We start from the raw sequence: 27418 nt of genomic DNA, 5'->3' as shown, positions 1-27418 counted from the left end.
CAAGATCCAAAATGCCCACACAGTCTGTTCCACACGCACACATCTGTGCAAGGCCTACTGGGGCCTGGGCGGATCTAGGGTCCACCAAGGAGCCCCCTGAGAGCAGGGAAGGAGGCAGGGCTCACGGGGATGCAAGCGCCGGGCAAGGCCGGGACTTGGGATGGATTTGAACCCAGGCCTTCAAGGAAAGTGTGACCTTGGGTGGCCACGGGTCCCTGCAAGCTAGGTTAGCAGTGGACCCCCTCCCTAGGCTTTGCCTCTTCGTCCTCCCCACAAATACGGGGCCGGGGGGCGGGCAGGCCTTGTGCAGGACCTGGGCCAACCATGAAATCAGCAGTAAGTGTTCGGAGGGGGACAACGCTTTACGGAAAAATCAAATTAGAGAGGCTGACCAAGTAGGAAGGTTGAGAGCTGCCGTAAGGCCAGCCAGACCAGGCCTCACTAGGACATGATGTTCAAGCCAGGGCTGGAAGCCGGAAAAGAGTCCGCCACGGTCCAGGCAGAGGAAACAGCCCATACTAAGGTCCTGGGGCAAGACCCTGCCTGGTGTGTTAGAGGAACAGCTGAGAGGCTGGAGAGGCTGGAGGGGCGTGAGGGAGGAGATGAGGACCTGCGGCGGACTGTGGCTCGATCCTGCAGACGGAGTAGGGATTTGGGGTTTTATTCTGAGGGTGACTGGAAGCTCTGGAAGATTCTTGAGCAGAGGAAGGATGGGATCTGATTATATATATTTATTTTGAAATAAAGAAATATAGGGGCGCCTGGGTGGCTCAGTGGGTTAAAGCCTCTGCCTTCAGCTCAGGTCATGATCCTAGGGTCCTGGGATCAAGCCCCACATCGGGCTCTCTGCTCAGCGGGGAGCCTGCTTCCTCCTCTCTCTCCCTGCCTGCCTCTCTGATTAGTTGCAATCTCTATCAAACAAATAAATAAAATCTTTTAAAAAAAATATATAAATATGTGTGTGTGTATTTACTTTTTAAAAATAAATCCGTATGCCCAACATGGGGCTTGAACTCAGGACCCTGAGATTAAGAAGAGTCACACACTCTGCTCTAGGGACTGAGCCCTTTCAGTGAGTGGTCAGAGTTGTGGGAGGAAGGGAGAGTGCGGCGCAGAGTCCCCCGTGAGGTGTGAAGCTAGGGTGGGAGAGAGGGCCTTTGGGCCATAACAGTGGGACAGTGGCTACCCCCCATGGAGCATTTACTAGGAGTCTTTAGATACTTGCTCAGCCTTCACTTCCTGGAAGAATCTGTCCTCCGCCCGTTCTGCCGAGTAGGCGCCCCGATGGATTCCTCTGACCCCTACTTTTCTCTCCGGAGAGCCGCCCTTGCCAAGGTTGGAGAAAGGACCTCTCAGATCATAGCCTGTCCACCTCCCCCAACTTCACAGCCTGGCCTGGTCAGAGCCCCCCCCCCCCCCCCCCAAAGGCGAGGAGTCAGGGCCCAGGACTCCTCCATCCCAGGGGAGGAATTAACGTTGCCCCAGCTCTCCTGGGAGTCTCCTTTGGGTTAGGTAGGTGTACATGCACGGCTCAAAGGAGGCAACTCCTACGCGCTCTGCAGAACCCCGGCCTCAACACCTCCATTGGCCATCTAGGAAGCCTTCCTGACCTCCCTAGCAGGGACCTCACTTCCGCTCTGTGTCTGCCCCGCCAACAGTCCTGGCCCCTCCCTCCACCTCAGCCCTGACTACAGAAGGTGCTGCAGGGTCTCCCCTGCTTTTCCAAACTTGGGGAACTCTTCCTTGAATCCCCAGCATGGCCTAGCCTGGCTGCGCACGCAGGGGACAGCCAAAAGCATGGGTTTCACGAACAAGGCTTGTTCAACCATCTCCCTACACGGGTGAGTAAACTGAGGCCCAGAGAGAAGCCCGCAAGTCTTAAGGTCACGGTGGGGGGCGCTAGAAGCCCAGGGAGGGGTCCCCATGCTCCCAGGTGGAAGGAATTGTGTGTGACTCTTCTGACCGGGGCTCGCCGCCAACCTTGGCAGGAACAGAGGCTCAGAGGTCACCTGAGAGCCCTGGCCAGCAGGAGGGGACAGGCCTGGCTGGTGGCCCAGCAGCTCGGCTAGGGCCGGGGGGCCGGGGCGGGGGGAGCGGTAGGCAGAGGTTGGCGAAGTCGGAAGCCAAAGGCTTGGCCTCCCCGAGGGAGCCGCTTTCCCGGCCCGGGTCGGATCAATGGGCTGTAATTATACCGCGCCGGGCCCGGAGCCGGCGGGGAGGGAGCGGGAGCTGGCAGGCGAGAGGCGGCGGGCGGGGGAGCGCGGGCCCGTAGCGGGACCCACGTTACTTTGATTGACAGCCCCGGCGGACGCAGCGCGGGGGCTTCTGGGGCTCGTAGTCTTTCCGAGAACCCCGCTCCCGCCTCCTCTCCCGTCTGCGCTCGGGGAAACTGAGGCACAGGAACCCGCGCCTCCCTCCCTTCCGCCTACACGTCGGCTCGTCCCTCCCCCCTCCGACCCGGGGACGAAAGCTGACGCGCGCTGGGGGCCTCCAGTCCCGGGTGCGAGTCTCCGCCCCTCCCGGGGGGGGTGTGTGTGGGATTGTCCGGCGTGATTTAAGGCTGCCTCGGTTTACCTATCTGTGAAATGGGGCGAAGGGCGCCCGGTCGGCCCCGCCAGCTGGCCGAGCTTTCGCCAAGTGGCGTGTCGGACAAGGGGCTCTTGCATTTAAGGAGAGACCGGCCCGGCTCAGGGGGTGGCTCGCTCCTCGGGGTTTTCGGATACTAATCGGGCTGGACCCCCTCCCGCCCCCCGCCAACAGGACTGAGTTCTGGCGTCCACGAGGCTCTCAGCGTCTCCGGGCGCGGGCGGTGGGGGGGCACGCTCGCCACACAGCGCTGGCCGCCTTCTGATTGGCCCAGCCTATCCTAGCGCCTCCTGCCATTGGTTGCGGGTTTCTTGCTCTCCATTGGTCAGCGGCCTCGGTGACGTCACAGACCCATGTGGGAGCGCTGCGGGAGGATTGGCTGGCGCACCCAGCCAACCACCGCAGAGAAAGGAATTTCCACAGTAGCTGAGGCGGCGAGGCTGATTTAAGGTGGTCTGAGCAATCCGGGGTCCCAGCGCTGCTTCTCAGATTTTTCCTTTAAAAAAAACCCCAAAAACCAAAAAAACAACAACAACAACAACAAAAAAAAAGCCCACATCATAAACACCCAGCCAGGAACCGGGGCTGAGCCTTTCTGTACAGGGGGAGGAGAGCGATCAGAAGCTAAGCCCCTTCCCCCACGTTGCAGCTTCTTCCTGGAGGGGGCCGGTGGGGAAACTGAGGCCGAGCGACGTGGGGCGCGAAGTCCTGGCGGGCAGCCGAGTTAGCTGGGCGAGGCCTTCTCGGGGGTCATGAGCAGGTTGTGCTGTGCTGGCCTGCCTCGCCTCCTGCCTGGGGTCTCTCTTCTCACGGCCTCCCTCAGCTGAGTCTCCCCAAATTCTTAAAGCTGCTCCCAAAGCCGGTGCTCAGAGCAAAGCCTGTCCTTCCCGTCATCTCTCTCTCTCACACACACACAAACAATCGTGTGTGTGTGTGTGTGTGTGTGTGTGTGTGGTCTTGTGGCTTCTCAGGGAATCCACAAATCTGTATTTACTGCCCCCCCCCCCACCCCCGGGGAATATGCCTGGTGGAAACGTCTAAAGCCTGTAGGGGAAAGGTCCCCTCCTCCAGGAAGCCTTCTCGGGACTGACCAGGCAGAGTCCCTGCCCCCCTCCAGGTGCTCCCTCTGTCTCAGCGCTGACTGCACACGGCCGGGGCCTGGGCCTGGGTCTGGGCGTGAGTCCGCAACCCTGCCCCCACGGCCCCAGCCTGGGCCCAGCGTCTTCCAGCATGAGGATGGGTTGGAGAGTAACTACCTGCCGGAGAGCCTCGCTCCCTGCATGGAGAGGGAGAGACTCCTGGAGGAGATGCCTGCCGGAGAGGGAGGCTTTGGGGCTGGGCCTTGAAGAAATGGCTTTTCTCCAGGCAGAGAGGAGCAGGAGGGAACTCCAGGAAGAGGTAACGGCAAGCAGAAGCCCAGAAGCGGGAGAGAACACGGAGCAGGTGGTGTGACTCGTGCCGCGGGAGCAGGTGCAGGGAGGTGAGGCCAGGCCAGGCCAGGCGAGGGTGCAGGGCAACCGATGCTAGCCGGAGGGTCTGAGGGTTTGTCCCAAGGGCCATAGGGAGCCATGGGAAGGTTTTAGGTGGGGGAAGGCCAGACTCAAAAGATGGCAAAAGTCAAAGCTGCGTGGATGCGGAAGCTGGGTAGCTTGAGCTCAGAGGGGAGAGGGGGAGAGCTGGCACGGGCCGGAGCGGGGTGCTGTGCGGCTAGGGAGCAGGGGTTCAGGGCAGGTGAAGAGGCCAGAAGAGGCTGGGTTGACGGAGGTCTTGGGGGAGCAGGACAGACAGGGTGAGGAACAGGTCTGGGAGGAGGTGCTCCATCTAGCGACCTGGGGGACATCCCGGGGAGGCATGGCACTTCATGGGAAAGTTTTGGAATTAGGACTTCACAAACCCCCCCCACCCCTCCCCACCCCACCGGAACCTGGACTTCCTGGCATTACAGACCCGTGAAACTCTCCTTTCTTAGAAGTTCCCAGCAGGAGTGTGGCTGGTGATTTCTGGCTTTAGCTGGATCAGCTGCTTCTTCTCCCCTGGCACGCATGGCCTGTTCGTTTATTGAGCACTTACTGTATGCAAGGCTCTGCAAGAAACAGGCACGCATGGCCTGTTCGTTTATTGAGCACTTACTGTATGCAAGGCTCTGCAAGAAATAGGCTCTGCCCACACACAGCCTAGCAAGGGAGACAAATATCGAATAGGACAACCCACAGAGAAACGCGATCATGCCAAAAGGAAAGGAAACGAACTCTAGTGGGACCTAGAAGGAGAGAAAACAGGATAGAGTGTTTTGAGAAGCAGTCGGTGGGATGAAGGAGCTCCCCTGCAATGGGCGGCCAAGAGGGGGCTTTCTTAGGAGGTGACATTTGAGCTGGGACTTAAAGGACCTGAGGCAGAGGGAACAGTCCGTGCAAAAATCCTGAGGCAGACTCCTATCCGGACTGTTGGGAAACTGGGGAAGAGGCCAGAGTAAAAGGGAGGCGGGCAAAGGCGAAGGCAGTTGGGACCACAGGGAGGGGGTTTGCCCAGGGAAGAGGAAAGAATCTGGATTTTATTTTGATGGCCATAGAGAGCCACTGAATACTCCAGTACACACACACACACACACACACACACACACACACGCTCATATCCTTGTCCTCAGGATCTCTCTTTCTCTCCCTGCCCTCGCATCCTTCAGGTCTCTCCCAGGAGGCCGTTCCCAGACACCCCAGATAAGTAGCTCCTGTCCAGCCCCCCAGTCTCTTCTTTCGTACACACAGAGTTGCCTGATGATCCTGTCTGGTCCCCAGAGCGCAGAGGAGGCAGGAATGGGTTCTTTGCACACCTTAATATTCCTGGTACCTGGAAGGATGCCTGGCATATAATACATGTTCCCTAAACATCCAGTGGCTGGAAGGCGATGCTGTTCAGCCCAGTAGGGTTTCCTATGCTTTTGCTCCCTCACCCTATGGACCCAGATGCGGCCACTAATACACAAGGCAGGGAGTTCTCTCTGCTGTGTTCTCTGCTGTGCGGGGGGCGTCTAGAGCTCTAGCTGGTCCCTAGGAGGTGCTCAGTACATGCTTGTTGATTGACTTAACAACGGACCTGCGGGTTTTTATGAGCAAGATGGGAATGAGAACGTCCCACCCGCAAGGCAAGTGCAAGAAACGCTCCCTGGACATCAGTGGTCTATGGCCAGAGCGGAGCCCTGGCCTCGGAGACCTCAGTCTGATGGCAGGGGTTCAGTTGGCCATTGTCAACGGGAACTCTGCTTTCTAGGAGCTCACAGTCCAAGAGGGGAGACAGCCCAGTCCGCGGGTGGTGGCAAGGGGAACACCAAGTCCAGTCTCTGGGAGTTTGCTCTGTGCGGGGCCAGGCTGAGGGCTGCTCAGGTACCGTCTCATTGAAAAATAGCCGCCGTCTCTGCCATTGTACAGATGAGAATACTGAGACCCCGAGGGGGCGAGGGCTCCGGGGCCTCCTCGGGTGTCCGCACCAGGCTCTTCCCGGTCGCCGGGGAGGCAGGTTTCCGGGCCTCCGGTCAGGTGTTAGGCCGCTCCCTCAGGCCATTTCTGACCCCAGCTGCCCCCGCCCCATCTCGCTGCTCCCCACCGCGGCCTCCCGGGTATTTCTAAGCTTCCTCGGTTCTCTCCTTGGGGCCCTTTTCGGGAGGGAGGGGGCGGCGACGGGTGGGGGGGGGGAGCCGGGCGTGAGCCTCAGTTTCCCCACCGGGCGCGGCCGGGGCGGAGGGGCGGGATGGGTTCCCGGGGGCGCCGGCGGGAGGCAGCGGGGGCGCAGCGGGCGGGCCGGGTGGGCGGGCCGGGGGCGGCGGCGCCACCTTAAGGCGGCTCTGCCCGCGGCTCCCGGCCGAGCCCCGCCGGAGGGAGGCGGCTCCGCGCGGGGCCCGCCGCCCGCGCCTCCGCCGACACCCGGCCGCGGCTCGCGCGACCTTCCGCGCCGGCCCCGTGCGCCCCCCGCCCGGCCCGCGCCCCGCGCGTCCCCGCCCCCCGCGCAAGCTCGGGGGGGGGGCGCGGGCGCTCCGGGGTCCCGGCCCCGCGCCGCCGCGCCCCCTCCTTTCTCCGGGCGGCCCCCGGCTCCCCCTCAGCCCCGCCGCCTCCTCGCCACCCCCCGCTCGGGATCGTCGGGCCCCGGCGGCGCGGGGGGCCTCCGGATCGGCAGGATGTACCCCCAGGGGAGGCACCCGGTGAGTGGGGGGCCCGGGCTGCGCCGGGCGGGGGCGCGGGCGCCCGGGAGCTCAGACCCCAACGTGCCCCCCAGACCCCGCTTCAGTCCGGCCAGCCCTTCAAGTTCTCGATCTTGGAGATCTGCGACCGCATCAAAGAGGAATTTCAGTTTCTTCAGGCTCAGTACCACAGGTGAGGGGGGGCGCGGGCGCCCCACCCCGGGGGGCCCGGGAGCTCTCCTGGGAGCTCACCTGGGAGCCCCGGGGAGAGCGGCCGGCCGCTGGGGGGCCCCGGGGGCGCAGCCAGGCGGGGCGGGGCCTCCAGGGAGCCGGGAGGAGAGACCCCCCCCCCCCGTTCTAGGAGGGAGGGACGGCTTCCAGGTGGAAGGCAGGTGAGGTGCATGGGGACACTCAGTACTGGGACACTTTGAGCCTGAGAAGGGGCGGGAAGGGACTGGGACCAGGAGGTGGGGCGATGATAGGGAAGTGGGGACAGGGGAAAGAGCCAAACCCATCACTTTGGAAAGTGGCCCAGAGGGGGTGTCCCTGTGTCCTTCACAGGGTGGGGTGTGGTGGGGGTAGGGTGGCCATAGAGGCAGGGCCGAGTGGGACCCCATGCCCCATCTCCTTCCCAGCCTCAAGCTGGAATGCGAGAAGCTGGCCAGTGAGAAGACAGAAATGCAGCGACATTATGTCATGGTGAGGGGTTCACATTGCCAGGACTGGGCAGTGGGGAGGGGGGGCCTCAGCTGTGAGTAAAAGCGGGAGGGGTCTGAATCCCGCTCACACTGCCTCTCCCCGCCTCATTTTCCGTGTCTGTGATGGGGCTGGTTGGGATTCCAAGCTGCCTTTATGCCGGCCTTCCCAACTCTTACACACAATGAGACAAGGATGTCCTCTCTCTCCACGGGCATCTTTGAGGGGCCAGGGTCTCTGGGCACCTCCTCCTGTCCCCCTCCCTGCTTCCTCCCCTGGTCTTCCCCTCTGGGATCCCATGGGGCTGGGAGGCTCTGTGCCCTTCTGTGATTCCCCCAGCCTGGGGACTCCTGGAAGACCCAGCGTTGGACTGGCCCCGTAGACATTCCCAACTGGCTTTTCCTTTGCAGTACTACGAGATGTCCTACGGGCTCAACATTGAAATGCACAAGCAGGTAACTGGTAGGGGTCAGAGTGTCTAGTAGGAAGCGTGAGGGTCTTGGCGGTCCCTTTCAGCTCAGGGAGTCTGATGTTTGGAGATAGATCCTGATGGTCCGAGGTGGACCTCAAGCTTCTGTTGGTGCTTTGAAGGATGTGGCATGGGCCAAATGCTCTGAGGTTCTGAGATTCTTGTCAGTTTCTGCATGGGATTCAAGGTTCTAAGTTAGACTGGGAGGTCCTGAAGTGGACTCCAGCTGTTCAAGATCAACCCTGAGATGGGGCACCCGGATGGTTCAGTCGGTTAAGCATCTGACTCTTTGATCCTCAGCTCAGACCTTGATCTTAGGGTCTTGAGTTCAAGCCCCACGTTGGGCTCCACACCCAGCACGGAGTCTCCTTAAAAAAAAAAAAGATTAACCCCAAGAACCTGACATTGACCTCAAGTTTCTCTGATAGATAAGAGGGCCCTGAAAGATTGGGAGGTTGATGGACTCTTAGATTCTGTCCCTTAGGATATCAGAATGGAGGGTAGAGCGTAAAACAAGGTGGCTTCCGGGTGGGTGGGCTGAGTGTGGGCTGCGCCTTTCTGGGTATATGTGGGCTCTCTTGGCCCTGGTGTGGGCCGTAGAGGGGTGATGTGGCAGGCGTAGGGGGTGGTCCCATGGGTCCATGAAATAGACCTCCTTACAGGGGTGGCGGTCAGGTGCTAGGGCCCAGTCTCCGCCCTCCCAGCGGAACCTCAGACCCAGTCCAGCACCCCTCCAGGCCAAACACAAGCAAAGCAGAGGCTGAGCCCACACCCAGCTCGATATGCCACACCTGCCCCGTTGCCCACCCCACGTCTCTCTGTTCCGTACCCGTGGCCCAGACCCCGTCCCCGGTGAAACCTACGAGTAAAACTGCATGGCCTCCAGTCCACACCAGACACGTGGGTTTGCGCACGCCGGCCGGTTCTCCAGCTCCCACACCGGCACGTGTCCAGCATGATTGGGACCCTGTGTGCCTGGTTGGCACGGACCCTAGCTTCAGGGCTCAGTCCCACTGGCCTGCCCGGTTTCAGATACCAAGCAAAAGTCTGGGTCTCTGGCCCAAACTTCTGACCACCCAACTCTGTGTAAATTGAGGGTTCCCGTAATCCCCACCTGGGGCTCAATCATTTGCCCGAACCGTCCCCAGAACTCAGGAAAACGGTTGACTTACTAGGTTACCCGCTTATTAGACAGGACAGAGCTCAGCAACAGCCAGACGGGAAGAGGGCGGAGGCCAGGCACGGGTCACACAGCGTCCGTGGCCTCCCTGGGGGCGTCCCCCCTCCCAGCACCTCTGTACTTGGACCCACCCAAAGCTCTCCACCAACTCTGTTAGGGGGTTTTCTGGTGGTCTCACTGCATAGGCCTGAAATCTTCGGCCACTGGTGATTCACTCCATCCCTCTAATCAAAGCAGGTATGGCCTGAAGGGGGTTACTGAGAGCAGCGAACGATGCCCTCCTCACACCAGGTCCCTCAACCATCACTGAGAAGTCCCAAGAGTTTTAGGGGCTCTTTGCCAGGAACTGGGGACGAAGAGCAAAAGACAGATTTCTTCTTATGAACCCACCACCACAAAGCCCCTCCCTGGAGGGTGGTGCGCTGGGGGTCTCTGCCTGGTTGTGGCCCCGGGTTGCAGAGGAGACCCGGAGAGAGCCGGTGCCCAGGAGAGACGGCCTGGGAGGGCTACTCCTTTGTTTATGATGACCCGCAGGCCCCACTGAGAGGGGCGGCTGTGTGGCTGCTTCCTGGGAATCTGTTGATTGAGTCTGGCGGCTGCTGGATCTGTCCCCGCCTTCCGGCTCGCAGCGGCCCTGGGCATCTGCTCAGTAGACGGCTTGCTTCCTCGGCAGCCCCTTGGTCTGCCCCGAGCCTCTGCCTCTCCGGCTGCAGCGTGCCCCGTTGGCACCTGATGGTGACGGCCCCCTACCTCCCAGCTTTACCAAGACTTCTTATGTCTGGAGTGGAGGGTCTGGACGGAGGGTCCCCCCTCCAAGCTTGCTCCCCACTGTTTCCTGCCAGGCCGAGATCGTGAAACGCCTCAGTGGTATCTGTGCTCAGATTATCCCCTTCCTGACCCAGGAGGTGAGTGGGCCCTGCTGGGGCAGAGGGGAGCTGGAGGCTTGGAGGAGGGCGGCCGGCTCAGAGTGGTGGGCACTGGTTCCACTGGGTGGCCTGGGGGAGGAGGGGCATCGGGCTGGAGCAGGGGGCTTCAGGGACGGAGGGGGCTGGTGGCTGAGGGTGAGAAGTGGGGGTCCAGCCCTGCCGCGAGGCCTCCTGGGTCCCAGTCCTGGCTGCGTGCCCTGGGTTGCGTGCTGTGTCTGTGCCTTTGTGGAGGTGTTTAGACAAATGAACACACACCGGGCTGGTAGCTAAGTGAGCAGCCGGTAAAAAGTTCGCCCTTCTGTGCGCTCAGTGAAAGCAGCTCGTCACCAAAGGGCCAATACTGTCCACTTCCTCCCCCAGGAAGTCCCTGGAGGAGACCCATGGTCCATAGAGACAGAGAGGAGAGGGTGGGAGCCGGAACTGAGGGAGGAGATGGGGAGTCAGTGTTTTGTGGGGACAGAGTCTCCATTTGGGGAGATGGAAAGTTCTGGAGATGGAGGGTGGGGGTGGTTGCAGGACAGCGTGAGTCTGCTTCATGCCTTAGAGACGGTGACAGTGACGACTCTTAAACATCCATAACCACAATAATAATTTTAAAAAGATAGAGCCACGGCAGATGACGTAATAAAGCAGTATGAACACCTCCCCAAATCTTAAAAAAACGTTAGCACTTGTAAGAATTCTCCCAGTACCTGCCAGCCTCAGGACCTTTGCACCAGCTGTCCCTGCTTCTGTCTGGAGCATTGTCTCCGTAAGAGGTGTGAGGGCAGGTTCCACGGCAGGAGGGATAACTGGGGGGGCCCTTGTGGTGGGGAACAGATGCTCATCTTGCTTTGGGCCCCACTGAATCTGAGATTTTTCTGGAAGGTTGGGATGGAGGGAGATCCCGACTAGACTGAGACTGTAGAGATGATGTCTGAGGCCAAGGGTAGGGACAAGGTGGCCGTGGTGAGAAGGGCAACACGGGAAGAAAGGAGGATGAAAAGACTAGGAAGTGAATAAAGACACACAGGTGTGCCCCAGCGACTCCATTCTAGGCCAGGAGTCAGCAAACTGTAGTCCGAGGGCCAAATCCTACCCTCTGTCTATTTTGTAAATAAAGTTTTATTGGTATACCGTCATGCCCACTCATGTACATGATCTCTGGGGCAGCGTTCCCAATCAAATGGCAGATAGAAAATCTGCGACAGGCTAGCAATGCTGAAAATACCTAGTGTGGGACCCTTTACAGAGAAAGTTTACCAACCCTCGGCCTAGACACACTTACACACGGGTGTGCCATACACAGCAGCTTCCTGGTAGCCTCTGACACGTCCTCGGTGGGGACAGCCCAAATCCCCGGCCTCGGGAGTGTGCGTAAACAGCTGTATGTCGTGTGTTCCCATGAGAGCCACCAGCCACGTGTGGGCCCTCGTTACACATTTATTTGTATTTCGATTTCAATATATTGAGTTTCTGCGGACATTTGTATTAAATTAAATGAGACGTTTCGTTCTTCACTTGCACTGGCCACATTTCCAGTGCTCAGTGGCCACGTGTGGCCGGTGGCTCCCTTACCCAGCAACGCAGGTCGGGCACCATTTGTCATTGCTCCAGGTAGGGAGAGGCAGGAAGAAGGATGACAGGATGGGCAGAGGCACGGGGGGCTCTCGGGGCTGCCCGTTTCTCCTCTTTGACCCCACATCCTTCAGCTGGTGCTGATTTAGACCGACCATGGTTCTTTGCCGGGGGCGCGGCTGCCCCAGGGCGCGCTGGGCGGTGTCTGGGACGTGGGTATGGAGTGGGTGGGGGGTGGGGATGCTGCTTGGCCCCCGCAGCGCCCGGGACGCCTCCCCCCAGAGAACGACCCCGCGTCCACAGTGCCCAGGGACATCCTGATCCTTCAGCCGGACTTACACTGACTGGTTTTCGCTGCCCCGTACACGCTTTGTTTCTTTGTCTCTGTGTTTGACTCACGACTTAAAATGGAAAAGGGGAGAGAGATACCGAGTGCCGGGGACAGGGATGGGGGCAAGCAGGGGAGCTGGGGGTCAGAGGGCTCTGCCTGGGAGGCGGGGGCGGCCAGCAGACGGGGAGCCCGAGCACCCCCTCCCCGGTACCCCCACCTCCCAGCATCAGCAGCAGGTGCTACAGGCCGTGGAGCGGGCCAAGCAGGTGACTGTCGGGGAGCTGAACAGCCTCATCGGGGTGAGTCCCCCCTGCCCTTCCCCTGCCCTGGGGACGCCCCGCCCCGGGGCCCTGGCACCCAGTAGGTGCTCAAGCTGGGGGTGCCGGGTGGGCAGCCGGCCTGGGCTCCGGCCTCCCCGGAGACTCTGGGGCGCAGACTCTGCGCGGGCTCTGGGCCGGCCCTGGGGCCAGGGGCACTGCTGGGCCGCGGCCTGGCCCTGCCCACCCCTCCTCTCTCCAGCAGCAGCAACTGCAGCCGCTGTCCCACCACGCCCCCCCTGTGCCCCTCACCCCTCGCCCTGCTGGCCTGGTGGGCAGCAGCGCCACGGGGCTGCTGGCCCTGTCCGGAGCACTGGCCGCCCAGGCTCAGCTGGCTGCGGCTGCCAAGGAAGACCGGGCAGGTGGGGAGGCCGAGGGACCCAGAGGTAAGCGGGCAGCACAGAGTGGCAGGGGCTGGGGGACGAGGGTGGGGAGGGGGACTGGCAGGCCACCCCATCCAGAGCACCAGACTCACCGAAGCGTGAGGGAGTGAATGATGGGGCCTGCAGGGCCCTGGGGGTCCACTTGACTCCCCAGCGGCTGTGTGTTCTTGGGCGAGTTACTGCCCGTCTCTGGGCATCTATCTGGATGGGGGGGCGGACAACCCACTCCTTTGCCAGGGTGTTGGAAAGAGAAGGGGGGTTCTGAGCTGGGGAGAAGGCTCTAGAAGCTCTGGAGGGGTGTGCCCTCTCGCCCCATGGGCTATGAAACCCTCGTCTTCTCTTCTCTTTGCTTCCCCCGCAACCTGCCAGTGGACAGAGCCCCGAGCAGGGTAAGTTGAGGGCGGCCGGGAACTTGGGTGAACTTTGCTTTGTACTGGCACGTGGCTGAAGCTGATGGGGCCCTCAGAAGCAGACCCACGGCTGGTCAGCTGGGCCGCGGGGAGCCTCGTGGTTGTGGGAGGTGCTCCTCAGGCGAGAGCGTTATGGATCGAAAGTTCTCCAGCTCGAGTGGTTTTTTGCAATGAATAATCGAATGCGGGCGGGTGGCTTTCCCCGCAGCCTTCCGTCCGGTAGTGTGTCCGTCCTCCCTCCGCATCTGCCAGACTGCTGCCCGGCACTGTCTGTCATTTTAAAAAATTGTTTAATTTTGGAACAATTATAAATGCACAGGAGGTTGCAAAGAAAAGTCCCTTGGCCCAGCGCCCCCCAGGGTGGAGTCTCGGTGCGGGAAACCGCACACGGTGCGGGCCCCGCCACCGACTCCGCTTCCCGCGTCCTGCGGGCCGGCGCTGTTCTGGTGCGCGTGCGCCCGGCGGGTCTACGCAGTTGCGTGACAACCGAGTTTGCGCTCGCGGGTTTTCCGGGAGCCGCGTTTAAAAAAGTTAGGCAGAGGCTGTGAACTCCGAGTCTGTTCCGCTTAACACCACGCGTGCAGGCCGTCCCAGCCGTTGGCGTGCCCCAGTTACTGCCGGCTCGGGTCACGCTCTTTTCGTGGGGCCCAAGCTCCAAGCTCCAAACGCGCAGATTTTGCGCGCAGAGCTCGTCCCAGCTTGCGCCCGCGCCCGGCAGGCACCGCCATCCGTGGTGCCCGCGACCGCCTGGAGTCCGCCCTCCGACGGTCCCGTTTCGCAGATGCGGAGCTGGAGGCCCAGATCTGGAGAACCGCGGTGGGGACCCTGCGTCTCGGCTGCGCCCGGAGATGGGCGTCTGGCCCTCTCTCTGTTACGTGTAAACGCGCGTTCGCACATGTTCAAGTCCAAGTGGACGGGAGGTAGCGGTCTGCGCCCCGCTGGGGGTCCTGCTCGTTGGACAGAATGTGCCGGAGACCGGGCCTCCCTCTCTCACGGCGATGGCGCGCGGTGGACATCGCAGGAACCAATCGCTTCTGCAAAGACCCTGTTCTCAGATAAGGCCCCATCCGGGGCTTCTGGCTGCACGCGTGACTGTGGGGGATGCTGTCCAACCCAGGAAAGGGACCATGGCTCCCCGCCACCCCGCATCCAAGTGCCCTTTCCTAAAGCGACTCCTGTCCTCGTTTGAAGGGCTGCTCCTGCCCGGTGTCAGGTGTGCCCCACGGGAAAGAGGGGGTGTCAAATGAGACATTATGCCCCCGGGGACACCAGGCCCTGTGTGGGGACATCTGTGGCTCTTGCGACTGGGGGAGCACCTGGCATCGAGGGGATGGGGGGGTGAGATGCCACTCAGCCCCCCAGCGTGCCCGTGCTGGCCCCACAAGGCCAAGACGAGAGACCCTGGTGTGCGATGTGGATTTCTGTGTCCGCACACACACGGGCTGGTCCTCCAGAGAGCCCGGGGTCACTCGCGGCGGGCCGGGTGCCGGCTTAGGTCCGCGGCTCGCTGGCTCCTCCCAGCAGCTCTGAAGCAGGTGCCGCTCCCGTCCCGATTCCACAGCCGGAGACACAGATGCAGACCGGTGCGGGCGCTCGCGCGGGGTCTCCGAGAAAGGCCACGGCCACGGCCCCGCGCCATGCTTGCTTTATTTCAGTGATACGTGTGGCCAGCTTGCCACGTCGTCACGTCTCAACTTTCTTTCTTTTTTTAAAGATTTTATTTATTTGACAGAGAGAGAGAGAAGGAACACAGGCAGGGGAAGTGGGAGAGGGAGAAGCAGGCTTCCCGCCAAGCAGGGAGCCTGATGTGGGGCTCGATCCCAGGACCCTGGGATCATGACCTGAGCCCCAGGCGGACCCTCAATGCCTGAGCCACCCAGGAAAAGCCACCCCCTTTCTTTCTTTTTTAACATTTTATTTATTTATTCGAGATTTATCTCTTTATTATCAGAGGCCGTATTGTTGGCGTGTGTGGGCTGGCTTTGAGTCCTGGCTCGGCCCCTAATTCACTGTACAGCCCTGTCTTCCCTTCGGCTCAGTTTCCCTGTCTGTACCATGGGATTAACCATCACTTGCCCACAAGCTTGCTGTGGGGAAGCCGGCTTCTCCCTCGCCCACTGCTTGTGTTCCCTCTCTCTCTCTCTCTCTCTGTCAAATAAATACATAAAATCTTAAAAAAAAGAAAGTTGAGACGTGGCAACGTGGAAAGCTGGCCACATGCATCACTGAAATAAAGCAAGCATGGCGCGTGGCCGTGGCCTTGGCCTTTCTAAGTCAAGGGCTTAGCATCGAGTCCAGCCTTGGAAGGTCCCACTTCCCAGATGGGGAAGCTTGAGGCACAGATCCTCATAACAGTGTTGGGGACCCCCAGTCTTGGCTCAGCCAGGATGGAGTCTGGGGCCCCAGGAGCCTGACCCCTCATCCCACCCAGCTCCCGTCTCTCTGCAGAGCGCCTCCCCCTCTCCGCCTGAGAGTGTGGTGGAAGAGGAGCGACCGGGTGGCCCAGGGGGCAGTGGGAAGCAGCGACCTGAGGACAAGGATCTATCGGGACCTTATGTAAGTGGGGGGCAAGCAGAAGACTGGAGTGGGCCCCCAGCCTGGCTCCTCAGAGCCTCCCAGAGCCCAGCTCTAGCCACGACTCTCATCTGCAGTCTTCCATAGCTCCCCATTGCCCAGGGAAGCCCTGTGGGGCCGGGCCCAGCTCTGGTTGCTGTGTCTCTGGAGCCTCAGGACCGGCATCCGTTCCCACCTCCTGGCTTTGGCTCAGCCTGTCTACAACGCCCCCCCCCCCCCCCCCGTCTCTCTGCGAGGCCCAGAGTGCTCCCCGCTGCAGGGGGCTGTCCCGGGCCCGGACCCCCTCCCTCACTGGAGGAGCACCCGCACCCCTAGTTTCCGCCTCTAGCACCCAGGGGCCCGGCTGAAATGGGGGGGCTGGGACTCGGCCGGCGGGAGACACTTACGCCATCTGTGGGGACAGCCTTACCCTGGTCCCAGCCGCCTGTCAGGCCCAGTCTCGGCCAGAGCTGCCTTTGGTCTTCAAGCATCAAACAGCTTGTTCCGTGTCAGCAACTCGTTCTGTCTTAAAGAAGAGAACCGGGGATGGTTGGGGGCCCTCAAAGAAACACCCCCTGCTGGGAAGCTGCGGCCTTCCGGCTGGGTCTGCACGGCCTGGGGCTGCGGGCTCTGGTCTTCCCCTGTTTCTCAGCTAGACCAAAGGGTGGCCCAGACCGCGCTGTTTCTCCCAAGGGCAGTGGGGAGTGGCAGAAGGAGGGAGGATAGATGTGGGGGCAGGTGTTAAGAAAATCCCTCGGGGGCAAGCTTGGAGGACTGCCTGGAGAGGGCAAGGCGGAAGGCCAGGAGAAAGGAGGGGTGAGGTCTCTGGCAGATGGGTAGACCAGACAGACCATACTAACGGGTCTGGATGAGTCCTGGTCTCTGTCTTTCCCCTCCCTGCACAGCAGGAAACTGAGACCCAGGGAGGGCTGGGAGGCTCAGGGCCACGCAGCAAGTCTAGGGTACGCAGCTCCGGGACCCCCCACCCCCCCGTCCCCTCCCTCCCACCTCCCCGCTGCACCTGAGCAATGGCAGCCTTCTTTCCGAACCAAGCCAATGGGCCTCTGAAGCCCCCGACTCCTGATCAGACGGGGCTGGCCCCGTGTACACCCCCGCGCCTGAGAATGAGTCAGAGGCCGTGGAGGCAGGGGCATGCCCAGGTAAGCTCCCCCTGCCCCCCCGTATCCCCCCAGGAGAGCGACGAAGACAAGAGCGATTACAACCTGGTGGTGGACGAGGTGAGTCAGGGTCCAGCCTCTGACTTCCGGGACTCGGAGGTCGGGGCACAGCGAGCTGTAGGTTTTCCTGGGTGCTGGGGGGCCCAGGGGCAAGGAGGAGTCCTGCCCCCTCCCCCCATGGATGGCTGGGATGAGGGTGGCATGGGACAAGGGGAGTAGGGGATAGAGGGACACCTCAGGCCGACCTCCTCTCCATAGTGCAGGTGGGGAGACGGAGGCCCAGGGGACCCTGGGGATGGGCAGCAGAAGTGGCTTTAAGCCCTGCCTCACCGTGTGACTGGGGTAGTCTAACCCCTCCAAGGGTCTCACTTTCCCCATCTGTTCAAGGCGGGCGACAAAAGCAAGTCCTGATGTAGCTGCGGCTCTGTGTGCTTATGGGCTGGGAACTATCAGTCCCATTTTACAGATGAGTAAAGTAAGGCATGGAGCCAGGGGGCTCATAATCCTCTCAAGGTGGACCGTAGGTGCCCAGTCTGGAGTGTGGGATGGGGTTTGGGAGTATGGAGAGGGGTTCTCCTCCTTCACCCACTTCATCTCCACTTAACATCACCTCCTCGGACCCAGGACCAACCCTCGGAGCCCCCCAGCCCAGCTACCACCCCGTGTGGAAAGGCACCCATCTGCGTCCCTGCCCGTCGGGACCTTGTGGACAGTCCGGCGTCCTTGGCCTCCAGCCTCGGCTCCCCACTCCCCAGAGCCAAGGAGCTTGTCCTGGTAAGGAGCAGGGGAGGCCTTGAAACTCACTTTTTTCATCCTGGGGACCTAGAAACAGATGCCACCACGTTGGATACGGAGTGGACAGGAACCAGCCCGGCTTAGATTCTTTGCCACCTTCTGAAACACCGCCTCTCCTCTATCTGAGTGGGCTTCCCAAGTGCGCTGGCTCTGTGGGTAGGAAGAGACCACTCCCCGTCTTGTAGAGAAGCCAGGTATCTCTTGCAAAAACTAGGAAGCCCCCTGGGGATGAACACAGGGAGCTGGAGGAGGGAGGCTCTCTTGAGGGCCACTCCAGCCCCCCAAGTGTTAAAGTCTTTGCAGGCGCAGGAGACACACCAGCCCCACCCGAGCTGTCATCCCTGTCCCCAGAGGCAAGAACATTCCTATGGGAACAATCTTGTCAGTGCCAGCTGTAGGACTCCCCCCCCAAAGAGCTCCCCCCTCCTACATTCACAGTCGGGGTCCGTTTGTCCCACCCCCTCCCTCCCCCAAATCTTCCCCAGACCCCTGCCCTGCACTTACCCAGAGAGTGTGTCGGTTTCTAGGCCTCCCCTCCCAGCAGGTTGCTATGACAACCGCAGAGGCTGGGGCTCCGGAGGCATCTTCGGTGACCTCCTCCACTCCAGGAGACCAGAGGGGGAGGGGCAGCTCTGTTCTCCCAGAGAAGCGCCCCCGCCCCCAAGGCCTCCCTGTCCCACGTGGTCGCCACCCACGCCCTGTCGTGGGCGTGCGCCTGTGGTGGGCACAAAACGTGGGCTTGTATAGTGGAAAGAGGGGATAAGGATGGGAAGTTGTTGGAAGGCCAGGGAGGTGCAGCAGAAAGAGGGCAGAGGGGGAAGCTGGTCCATGAAGGCCGTTTCCCCTCCAGAGCCGGCCAGCAGGGGTGGGAGGAGGCACACCCCGCCCCGTGGGAGCAGGTGGGGGGCCGGGCACCTGCACGGGGTGCTGGTCCTTCATCCGGGTGCTGGTCCTTCATCCGGGAGCTCATCCGCCCGCCCCGGGAGTTTTCCATTCCTTGTCCCCAGAGGATGGGACAACCTCCTGACTTCCTGTCCCCCTCTCCCCGCAGGCGTGCCCCTGCTCAAGGCCAGTCTACACCCGCACTCCTAACCGGGTATCTTAGTATACAGGAGCACGGCCGGGCAGCCGGTGCTGGCTCCCCTCCCCCACCTGTGCACAGCCCTGTGGGCGATGCCTGCCCCTTCCGCTCAGACGCGCACCTGGTGTGGCCGTGTGCAGACCCTCGCGTGTCCGTGTTCAGGGGACCAGCTGAGGGGCCTGCGTCCCCGAAACCACAGAGGGTTTGGTCCTGCTTGCCCTGGCCTAGCGCGGATATACCCAGTCTCTCCTCTGATCTAGTTTCTCACCCCCTCATGGGCTGCAAGGTGCCAGGTGCCAGGGGGCGATCAGTCCTGACCTTTCTCCCCAGAACGACCTTCCCGCCAGCACTCCTGCCCCCAAGTCCTGCGACTCCTCCCCGCCCCAGGATGCATCCACCCCGGGCCCCAGCTCGGCCGGGCACCTCCGCCAGCTTGCTGCCAAGCCAGCGCCTTGCACGGACAGTGTTGGTGAGTGTCTGCTGGGGCCCATCAAAACAGGTTTCTTCTGGCGTGGGGTGGGGGGGTTAGAAAATGGTAGGGAGTGGGGCAAGCAGGAGGTTTGAATCCAGCTCGGGCATGGCCTTGGCCCTTTCCATGCGTCTGAGCCCAGCGCTGACTCCCTCTGGACCTCTCTCTCCTTACGGTCTTGGGTTGACAGGTGGGGAAACTGAGGCCTAGAGGGGAAGTGATTTACTCAAGAGCTTTAGCCTAGTGAGCCCTGGCAAGATGGACTTCGGAGTCAGGCAGCCTTGGGGTTGAGGCCAGCCTTGGCTACTCAGCAGCTGTGTGACCGTGGGCGAGTGACTCAACCTTTCTGAGCTTCAGGTTCCCCATCGTTAATGTCGGGATGACAGTGTTCCTCTTTTCTGTCTTATGGCCAGGCCCTGTGCTAGTCCTGGGGTCCCAAAAAGAAATCAGCCCTGGAGCCTGCCCTTAAGATGCTCCCAGATGGTGGGGAAGGAGACCCAGACCCCAAAACTGGCCGTCCTGTGTGATCATGGCTAGGGTAGAGGGAGGGAACCAGCATGGGCAAGGTTAGAGGTGAGGGGTGGGGTGAAGAGGCTCAGTGATGTTCTTGAGATATGGTTGGACATTGGATCTAGGTTATTGGTTGTTTTTTTTTATTTAAAAAAAAAATTCTATTTATTTATTTGACAGAGAGAGACAGTGACAGTGAGAGAGGGCACACAAGCCAGGGGGAGTGGGAGAGGGAGAAGCAGGTTTCCAGCTGAGCAGGGAGCCTGACGCGGGGCTCGATCCCAGGACCCTGAGATCGTGACCTAAGCCAAAGGCAGACGGCTAACAACTGAGCCACCCAGGCACCCCTGGGTCTAGGTTTTGAAGGGTAAGTAGGAGTTTAGCAGCTGAGGAAGGAAAGGTAACAGCATGTCAGCCAGAGGGAACAATATATTCTCAAACATCTGGAAACATGAGAGGCCGTGGTGGATGCCGGACCAGAGCACAGCAGCCCTGAATGACAGCCGAGGCTGTGGAAGGTGGGATCTGGGCCCGAGGTGTCTGAAGAGCTTTGTCTCTTCTCACTCAGCCCTGCGGAGCCCCCTCACGCTGTCTAGTCCCTTCACCACGTCCTTCAGCCTGAGCTCCCACAGCGCCCTTAATGGGGACCTCTCTGTGCCCAGCTCCTACGTCAGCCTCCACCTGTCCCCCCAGGTCAGCGGCTCTGTAGTGTATGGACGGTCCCCCATGGTGAGTCCTTGGCGTGGGGGCACCAGGAGGTACCAGCAGGGTGCAGGGGCTGGGGGCCAGGACGAGAAACCACTTACGTAAGGAGAGACAAGGGAATAGGGAAAGGGATGGGAATCTGGCTTAGCAAGTCAATGTGCGTGTGGGGAGGTGATCTGAGGGTCTCAGTAGCCCACAAGCTTAATACCTATAACCGGCACCTGTAACCGGCAGAGGCAACAGTGAGTATGCTGCCTTGTAAAGAGCAGAGAGCCCCAGCCACAGGGCTGAGGGTCCCATTCAGGGTCCTTACGACTCTGCGGTTCTAGGATTCCCTGGGCAGAGACTTCGGGGTTCCCGCAAGTGAAAGCCTCCACTCTCCTAGCTGCAGTGTGGGTGGAGGACAGGGCATCTCTGGCCTCTTGGGGAGGGGCCCATGAACAGATTGGGGATCTTCTCATAAACGGAGAAATATGGCGGGTGAGCCTGGGGGAAGGCACAGGTGGGCTGGAGTCCCCTGACCCGTGACACCCCCTCTGGCATTTTGGCAGATGGCATTTGAGTGTCATCCGCATCTCCGAGGGTCGTCCATCTCCTCCTCCCTGCCCACTATCCCTGGCGGAAAGCCGTGAGTATTGGCTCGGGGCCCCCATTGTGGGGTGGGGGCTGGGGTTCCCCGGCTGCCTTCCGGGAAGGTCTCTCTGGAGAGAGCGGTGTGTAACAAGCAAATGGAGACCACTCTTTCTCAACTGGAGGGGAGGAATTTTGCCCCCCCCCAGCCCAGGACATTTGGCACTTCTGGTGACTTTGTGGTTGCCACACCCACGTCCGACCCCTAGTGGGTGGGGGCCGCGGGTACTGCTGCCCACCCTGCAGTGCGTGGACCCAGAGATGGACCCAGCCCTGGGTACCCAGAACTTTCTGCCGCCGCGGGAATGCTCTGGACGCACAGCTGTCCAGTGATTGCCACCGCTGTCGGCCACCTGTGGCTTTGGCCATGGAGGAACTGAAGTTGTAAATGTATTTACATTTAATTGGCCCCTGTGGCTGGTGGCTTCCCCGGGTCCCATTCTCTGGAGCCGTCCCGGCAGGTCCCCTCTACGCAGCGCTTACTCTGCACCGGGCGGGGCGCCGGGCGAGGGCTAGGACCCCTCCTCTCCTGCACCGCGCTGTCGCTGTCGGGTCACCGGTGATCACGGGGCTCCTTCCCCAAACGCACGGGGGCACCCGGCAGGGGGAGGGAGGCAGGGCGAGGGCGCGGCGGGCGGGCCGCTCCCCCGCGTCACGGCCGCCCTCCTGCTCCCCGGGCGCAGGGCCTACTCCTTCCACGTGTCCGCCGACGGGCAGATGCAGCCGGTGCCCTTCCCCTCGGACGCGCTGGTGGGCGCGGGCATCCCGCGGCACGCGCGGCAGCTGCACACGCTGGCTCACGGCGAGGTGGTCTGCGCCGTCACCATCAGCGGCTCCACGCAGCACGTGTACACGGGCGGCAAGGGCTGCGTCAAAGTGTGGGACGTGGGGCAGCCGGGCGCCAAGACCCCGGTGGCGCAGCTCGACTGCCTGGTGAGGGCCGGGCCCGCCGCCTGGGGGCGGGGGCTTGGAGGCCGGTGGGGGCGGGGCTTGTCCGATGGGGGCGGAGCCCGGGAGGCCGCCGGGAGGGGCGTGGCCTTGTCTGGTGGGGGCGTGGCTTGTCTGGCGGAGGCGGGGCTTGCGGGCCAGAGGTGGGGGGGGACCCGCGGCCCGGTGGGGGGGGGGGAAGGGCCAGGCCTACACCCTCGCTTGTCTTCCATCGCAGAACCGGGACAACTACATTCGTTCCTGCAAGCTGCTGCCCGACGGCCGGAGTCTGATCGTGGGCGGCGAGGCCAGCACCTTGTCCATCTGGGACCTGGCGGCGCCCACCCCGCGCATCAAGGCAGAGCTGACTTCCTCGGCTCCCGCCTGCTACGCCCTGGCGGTCAGCCCCGACGCCAAGGTCTGCTTTTCCTGCTGCAGCGATGGCAACATCGTGGTCTGGGACCTGCAGAACCAGACCATGGTCAGGTGGGCGTCGTGACCCCCCCCCCCCCACACCCCGCCTTGGCTTGTACGCTGTGGGGGGCAGAGGAGTGGCCCGGGGCGGCCCCGAAGGACCCTGGCCCTTCTCCCTGCAGGCAGTTCCAGGGCCACACCGACGGCGCCAGCTGCATCGACATTTCCGACTACGGCACTCGGCTCTGGACCGGGGGTCTGGACAACACGGTGCGCTGCTGGGACCTGCGGGAGGGCCGCCAGCTGCAGCAGCACGACTTCAGCTCCCAGGTGCTGCAGTGGGTTGGCTGGGAGGGCCATAGAAGTTTCAGGAATCCGGAGACCCCTCCTCCCCACACTTCCACAGGCCCAGTGGGCCCAGAGGCTTGCTGTCTGACCTTTGGACAGATCCACAGGCCTTCCCCCTAAATTCTCCAGGGACAGAGGGAAGCACAGAGGAACTGATTGATTTTAAGCTGTGGGCCTACTAAGACCCTCAGATCACTTTCCCAGATGCTTGTGCCAAGCCACCCCCATTCCTTCCTTTCTCCTCCTGGCCTTCAACCAAGAATTCCTGGCCGCCCCTGGGGCTTAGCATAGGGAAGCCATTGATCGGGGGGACAGGTAGAGGTTGACATGGGAGTTGGGCAGAGAGGTCTCCGTTGAGGGCATCGTGGGAGTCCAGGCTGAACGATGTGGTGAAGGGGCCGAACAGAACCAGGGGGCTCCTCAGGGCTGAGCAGAGTCACCCAGATCCTCTCTCCCCCTGCCTTGGGGGCAGGACGTGAGCTTGTTGGCCTGACATTTAAGGCCTCGGCGCTCTAGTCTCAGGCACAGCATGTCCTGCCACACCTTGACCCCTCTGCTGACAGCTGATTCCCTCTAGCTGACATGTGTTCCTGTTCCTTTTGCCAAATGGGTGAGCTCCTACTCATCCTTCAAAACCCAACTCCATTTTGCCCCCTTCCTTGAAGACTGGGGGTAGCTAACTCCCAAACTCCTTTGGTTCTACCTTATCTTCTCTTTAGCTTGAAAGTTGCTTTGATAAGGAAGTCGTGGTGCAGATGGACATAGTTGTCTGTCCCTTGTTCCTGAGACTTAGATGGGTGGTTCTCTGGGGATACCGTGGGGTCTCCTGTCTTTTTTTTTTTTTAATATTTTTATTTATTTATTAGAGAGAGAGAGAGGCAGGGGTGGGGGGAAGCAGGCTCCCTGCTGAGCAGAGAGCCTGATGTGGGACTCGACCCCAAGACCCTGAGATGACCTGAGCTGAAGGCAGAGGCTTAACCCACTGAGCCACCCAGGTGCCCCGCCCCCCTCAGTGCCCCGCCCCCCGTCTTTATACAGGAACACTTCTATATGGCCAGGAAAGAATTCGTAAGACCTCCCAGTGTTCTCTCTGCTCTCAGTTTATGGTTCTTCCCACAAGTGTCCTCTCAGTAAGACTTTGAGAAGTTTCTGGGGGGAACAGGGCCTTATACCTCCCTGTGCCCCACTCAGCCTTGGGCACGGCAGGGCGAGGCCACTGAACCCTTTCAGATCAAAGTCAGAGGATGCATTGGCAGGCGGGGAGAGCTCCAAGCTGGGAGTCCCAAGGCCCCGATCCTTCACGGATCCATGACCTTGAGCTTGCTGGGGTCTCAGCTTGCTTCCACCATCTGCTCGCAGTGGCGTGAGCGGGGGGGGGGGGACACGACGACTGTCCTCGCCCGGCTTCATGCTCTCCCCGCTTCCCTCCCTCCCAGAGCTGTTGTGCGTTCGGAGCGGATAATGGATGTGAGGCCCCAGGGTTCCGTGTAATTCTGATTAATATTAATGATTCGACATGCAGTTGCCTGCTGCGTTCCAGGCCCTGGGCCAGCTGCCTCTCCGTGCGGGGCTGCGGCGGGAGAGCGCTGGACCCCTCCCCTCCCCTCCTGGGCACCCTCCACCCTCTGATCTCCCCTCTGCACCCCCCCAGATCTTCTCCCTGGGCCACTGCCCCAACCAGGACTGGCTGGCCGTGGGCATGGAGAGCAGCAACGTGGAGGTTTTGCACGTCCGCAAGCCCGAGAAGTACCAGCTGCACCTGCACGAAAGCTGCGTGCTCGCCCTCAAATTTGCCTCCTGCGGTGGGTCTTCGGGCTTGGGCAGGGCTCCCGGGCGCTGGGGCGGGCTTGCCAGCACACGGCGCACCACAGACAGCCCACACGGCCAGGATGCCGGTGGGATTTGAGTCTTAGCGGATCATTTGTTAGTGTAAGTTTTTCCCCAATATTGCCCTCGTCTGTTCGCACAAATAGATCCTAAACGGTGCGTGAGATATACTTACACTTGGAAAAAAAAAAAAAAAAGCCAAACGGTTTTTAGTGTAAGTCTGTCCCGAGGATTTCCCAGGACACACACATACGCTAAAAATAAATAATGAATCATAAGATACGGCGCACCAGTACTGAAAGCGATTTATGATTTTTTTTCGAAGATTTAAATGTAACCGGACATCCCAGGTTTTATCCAGCCGCCCTCTCCTGGGGGCTCCCCCTGCTCGAAGGCCAGGTGGAGCCCCGGGGGGCCCAGGGTCCCCATTGTGAGAGCAGAGGTGCCAGAAAGGGAGCGGCCAGCCCCTGGTTGTCTTCAACGCACCCTGTCTCCCTTCCCAGGGCGCTGGTTTGTGAGCACCGGGAAGGACAATCTGCTGAATGCCTGGAGGACGCCGTATGGGGCCAGTATTTTCCAGGTAGCGCAGCGCCTGGCGGGCGGGCAGCGCCGGGCGGGTCGCCACGCGCCTGGGGCCCCAGGGTGGCCTCGCTGCAGGGGGGAGGGGGGCAAACCGGAGAACTTCCCCGGGTCCTCCCATCCCCCTTCCCTGCCAACCCCGGGCCGGCAGTCACTGAAGCAGGGTCTGCACACTGGCCCGCGGGCCGTTTCTGCCTGCAGCCCCGGTTCTTTCTTTTTGTTTTTAGTTACTTGTGTACTTAATTTTTTAAGATGTAAAATTTGTCATCCTAGACTTTTCAAGTGTACTGTTGAGTGGCACTAAGTGCATGAGCACCGTCCCCACGAAGCACGGACTCCCCACCCGTGCCCCAGCCCCGGCTCCCACCCTCTCCTCTCTGTCCGTGTGGACAGGACTCCTCTGGGGACCTCCTGGGAGTGGGGTCCTGCGGGACGGGTCCTTCTTGGGTCTGGCTGCTCTCCCTGAGCCCTGTGTCCTTGGGGTCCCTCCGCGTGGTGGCAGGAGTCAGGGTCCTTCCCTTCCTGAGGCTGGACCGCATTCCCGCGTGGGGACGGACCTGGCGGTGTTTATCTGTCTACCTGTCGATGGAAACGTAGCACTTGCAGGCTCGAAACTGTCCACATCCTCACCGACACTTGTCAGTGTGTCTTTTTTGGTCCCAGCCATCCTAGTGGCTATGGGGGGATTTCTACATTTCTTTTTTCTTTTAAATTTTTTATTTATTTCTTATTTTTTTATAAACATATAATGTATTTTTATCCCCAGGGGCACAGGTCTGTGAATCGCCAGGTTTACACACTTCACAGCACTCACCATAGCACATACCCTCCCCGATGTCCATAACCTCACCCCCCTCCCTCCCATCTCCCCCCAGCCATCCCCCAGTTTGTTTTGTGAGATTAAAAGTCACTTATGGTTTGTCTCCCTCCCGATCCCATCTTGTTTCATTTATTCTTCTCCTATCCCCCTAACCGCCCATGTTGCTTCTCCATGTCCTCATATCAGGGAGATCATATGATAGTTGTCTTTCTCTGATTGACTTATTTCACTAAGCACGATACTCTCTAGTTCCATCCACGTCGTCGCAAATGGCAAGATTTCATTTCTTTTGATGGCTGCATAGTATTCCATTGTGTGTATGAACCACATCTTCTTTATCCATTCATCTGTGGATGGACATCTAGGTTCTTTCCATAGTTTGGCTATTGTGGACATTGTGGCTATAAACATTCGGGTGCACGTGCCCCTTCGGATCACTGCGTTTGTATCTTTAGGGTAAATACCCAGTAGTGCGGGATTTCTACATTTCTTAAGGGCAGGAAGACAAAAGGGGAATCATGGGACACAGATTTGGCCTCTGGACTAGCTGGCTAGGGATGTATCCGGACCTTTGGCGAAGCCTGAGAACTTCGTGCTGGGCCCTTTCCAGCGAAGGTTTGCGCTGCTGCTCATTGTGGCGGGAGCTTCAGCTGGCCCACTGCACATGCTCTCTGAGCGGCCTGCAAAGGGGCAGGGCTGCAGTTCCATCCCTCTCGGGGTCAAGAACACAGAGGTCCTGCCCTTCCCAGGAGCACTGTCACCTGTCCAGAGGCTCGGTTCCAGGGGACCTTCTTCTGGAAACACATGTCACCCTCCTTCCCCCCATCTACTGTCCCCCAACTGGGAGAGTCCTGGCCCCCCACCGTGGGCTCCCGTGTCCTGTCTTGGTGCCGGCTCATCCTTGGGGGCAGGCACTCACCCAGACGCCCTGCCTCTTCCCTCTGAACATTGTGCAGGGCCCTGTCTCACCTTCCCCTTCTCGCCCTCTCCCCATCCCTGCCCACAGTCCAAGGAATCATCCTCCGTGCTGAGCTGTGACATCTCTGGAAATAACAAGTACATTGTGACGGGCTCAGGGGACAAGAAGGCCACCGTGTATGAGGTGGTCTACTGAGACCCCCCGCCGTCTTCCGGCACCCCTGGCCCGGATCCTGGGGAAGGGGCATCCCGGACAGAGACCCCGACACCCCCTCTCCATTCATACCTGTGAGTGCTAAGTCTCGTCTGCCCTCTGGCTGACTCCCTCCCACCTTTCCTTGCTGGATGTGGGGCTGGACGGGCAGGTGGACTTTGGGGAAATAAATGTATTTATCACAACTGCCTTTCTGTCCTGGGCTGGAGAGCTGTGGCTTTTCTCGCGCACCGTTACTGGGGAGGGGTGAGTGGCTTTCCTCCTCTCGGCGTCCTGTTCCTTCCCTGGATGATGAAGGAGCCGGTCCTGCCTCAAACAGCGCGGGGTGCGCCGTGAGCAGCTGGCGTGGTACAGGGCAGCGCGGCTTAAGGGACACCCGCGGACCCCCGTGGCTGAACACAACAGACCCTGATCGCTCACTCTTGTC

The 27418-nt window shown here is 60.7% G+C and overlaps 1 protein-coding gene and 1 long non-coding RNA gene across 5 annotated transcripts; one reads left to right on the top strand and one right to left on the bottom strand.

The window, feature by feature from the left end:
• The first annotated feature begins 1714 nt into the window (after positions 1-1714).
• Positions 1715-27180, top strand: TLE2 (TLE family member 2, transcriptional corepressor). 4 transcript variants are annotated; one of them, XM_045989837.1, is made up of 20 exons: positions 1715-1841; positions 6850-6947; positions 7390-7453; positions 7861-7905; positions 9942-10004; positions 12138-12212; positions 12433-12616; positions 12983-13002; positions 15472-15579; positions 16770-16814; positions 17379-17528; positions 18961-19099; positions 20178-20338; positions 20866-20942; positions 21628-21877; positions 22110-22357; positions 22468-22615; positions 24285-24435; positions 24964-25040; positions 26866-27180. In XM_045989837.1, the coding sequence occupies exons 3-20, from the start codon at positions 7433-7435 to the stop codon at positions 26971-26973; spliced, it is 2070 nt and encodes a 689-aa protein (XP_045845793.1). In that variant the 5' UTR covers positions 1715-1841; positions 6850-6947; positions 7390-7432; the 3' UTR covers positions 26974-27180. The 4 variants fall into 4 exon arrangements, with proteins under 4 accessions (XP_045845793.1, XP_045845791.1, XP_045845792.1 ...); XM_045989835.1 differs by lacking the exon at positions 1715-1841 and adding an exon at positions 6479-6775 and having other exon boundaries at positions 12436-12616; XM_045989836.1 differs by lacking the exon at positions 1715-1841 and adding an exon at positions 6479-6775 and having other exon boundaries at positions 20178-20302.
• On the bottom strand, positions 13023-17687 carry LOC123932122. The gene is made up of 3 exons (XR_006816400.1): positions 17559-17687; positions 16007-16102; positions 13023-14057 (listed from the first exon to the last, which is right to left on the bottom strand). It is a non-coding gene; the product is annotated as an uncharacterized LOC123932122 (long non-coding RNA).
• Positions 27181-27418: the final 238 nt, after the last annotated feature.

This window comes from Meles meles, chromosome 20, assembly GCF_922984935.1.
Source record: "Meles meles chromosome 20, mMelMel3.1 paternal haplotype, whole genome shotgun sequence".
Taxonomy (NCBI): domain Eukaryota; kingdom Metazoa; phylum Chordata; class Mammalia; order Carnivora; family Mustelidae; genus Meles; species Meles meles.
This window is presented reverse-complemented; position numbering and strand designations above follow the sequence as displayed.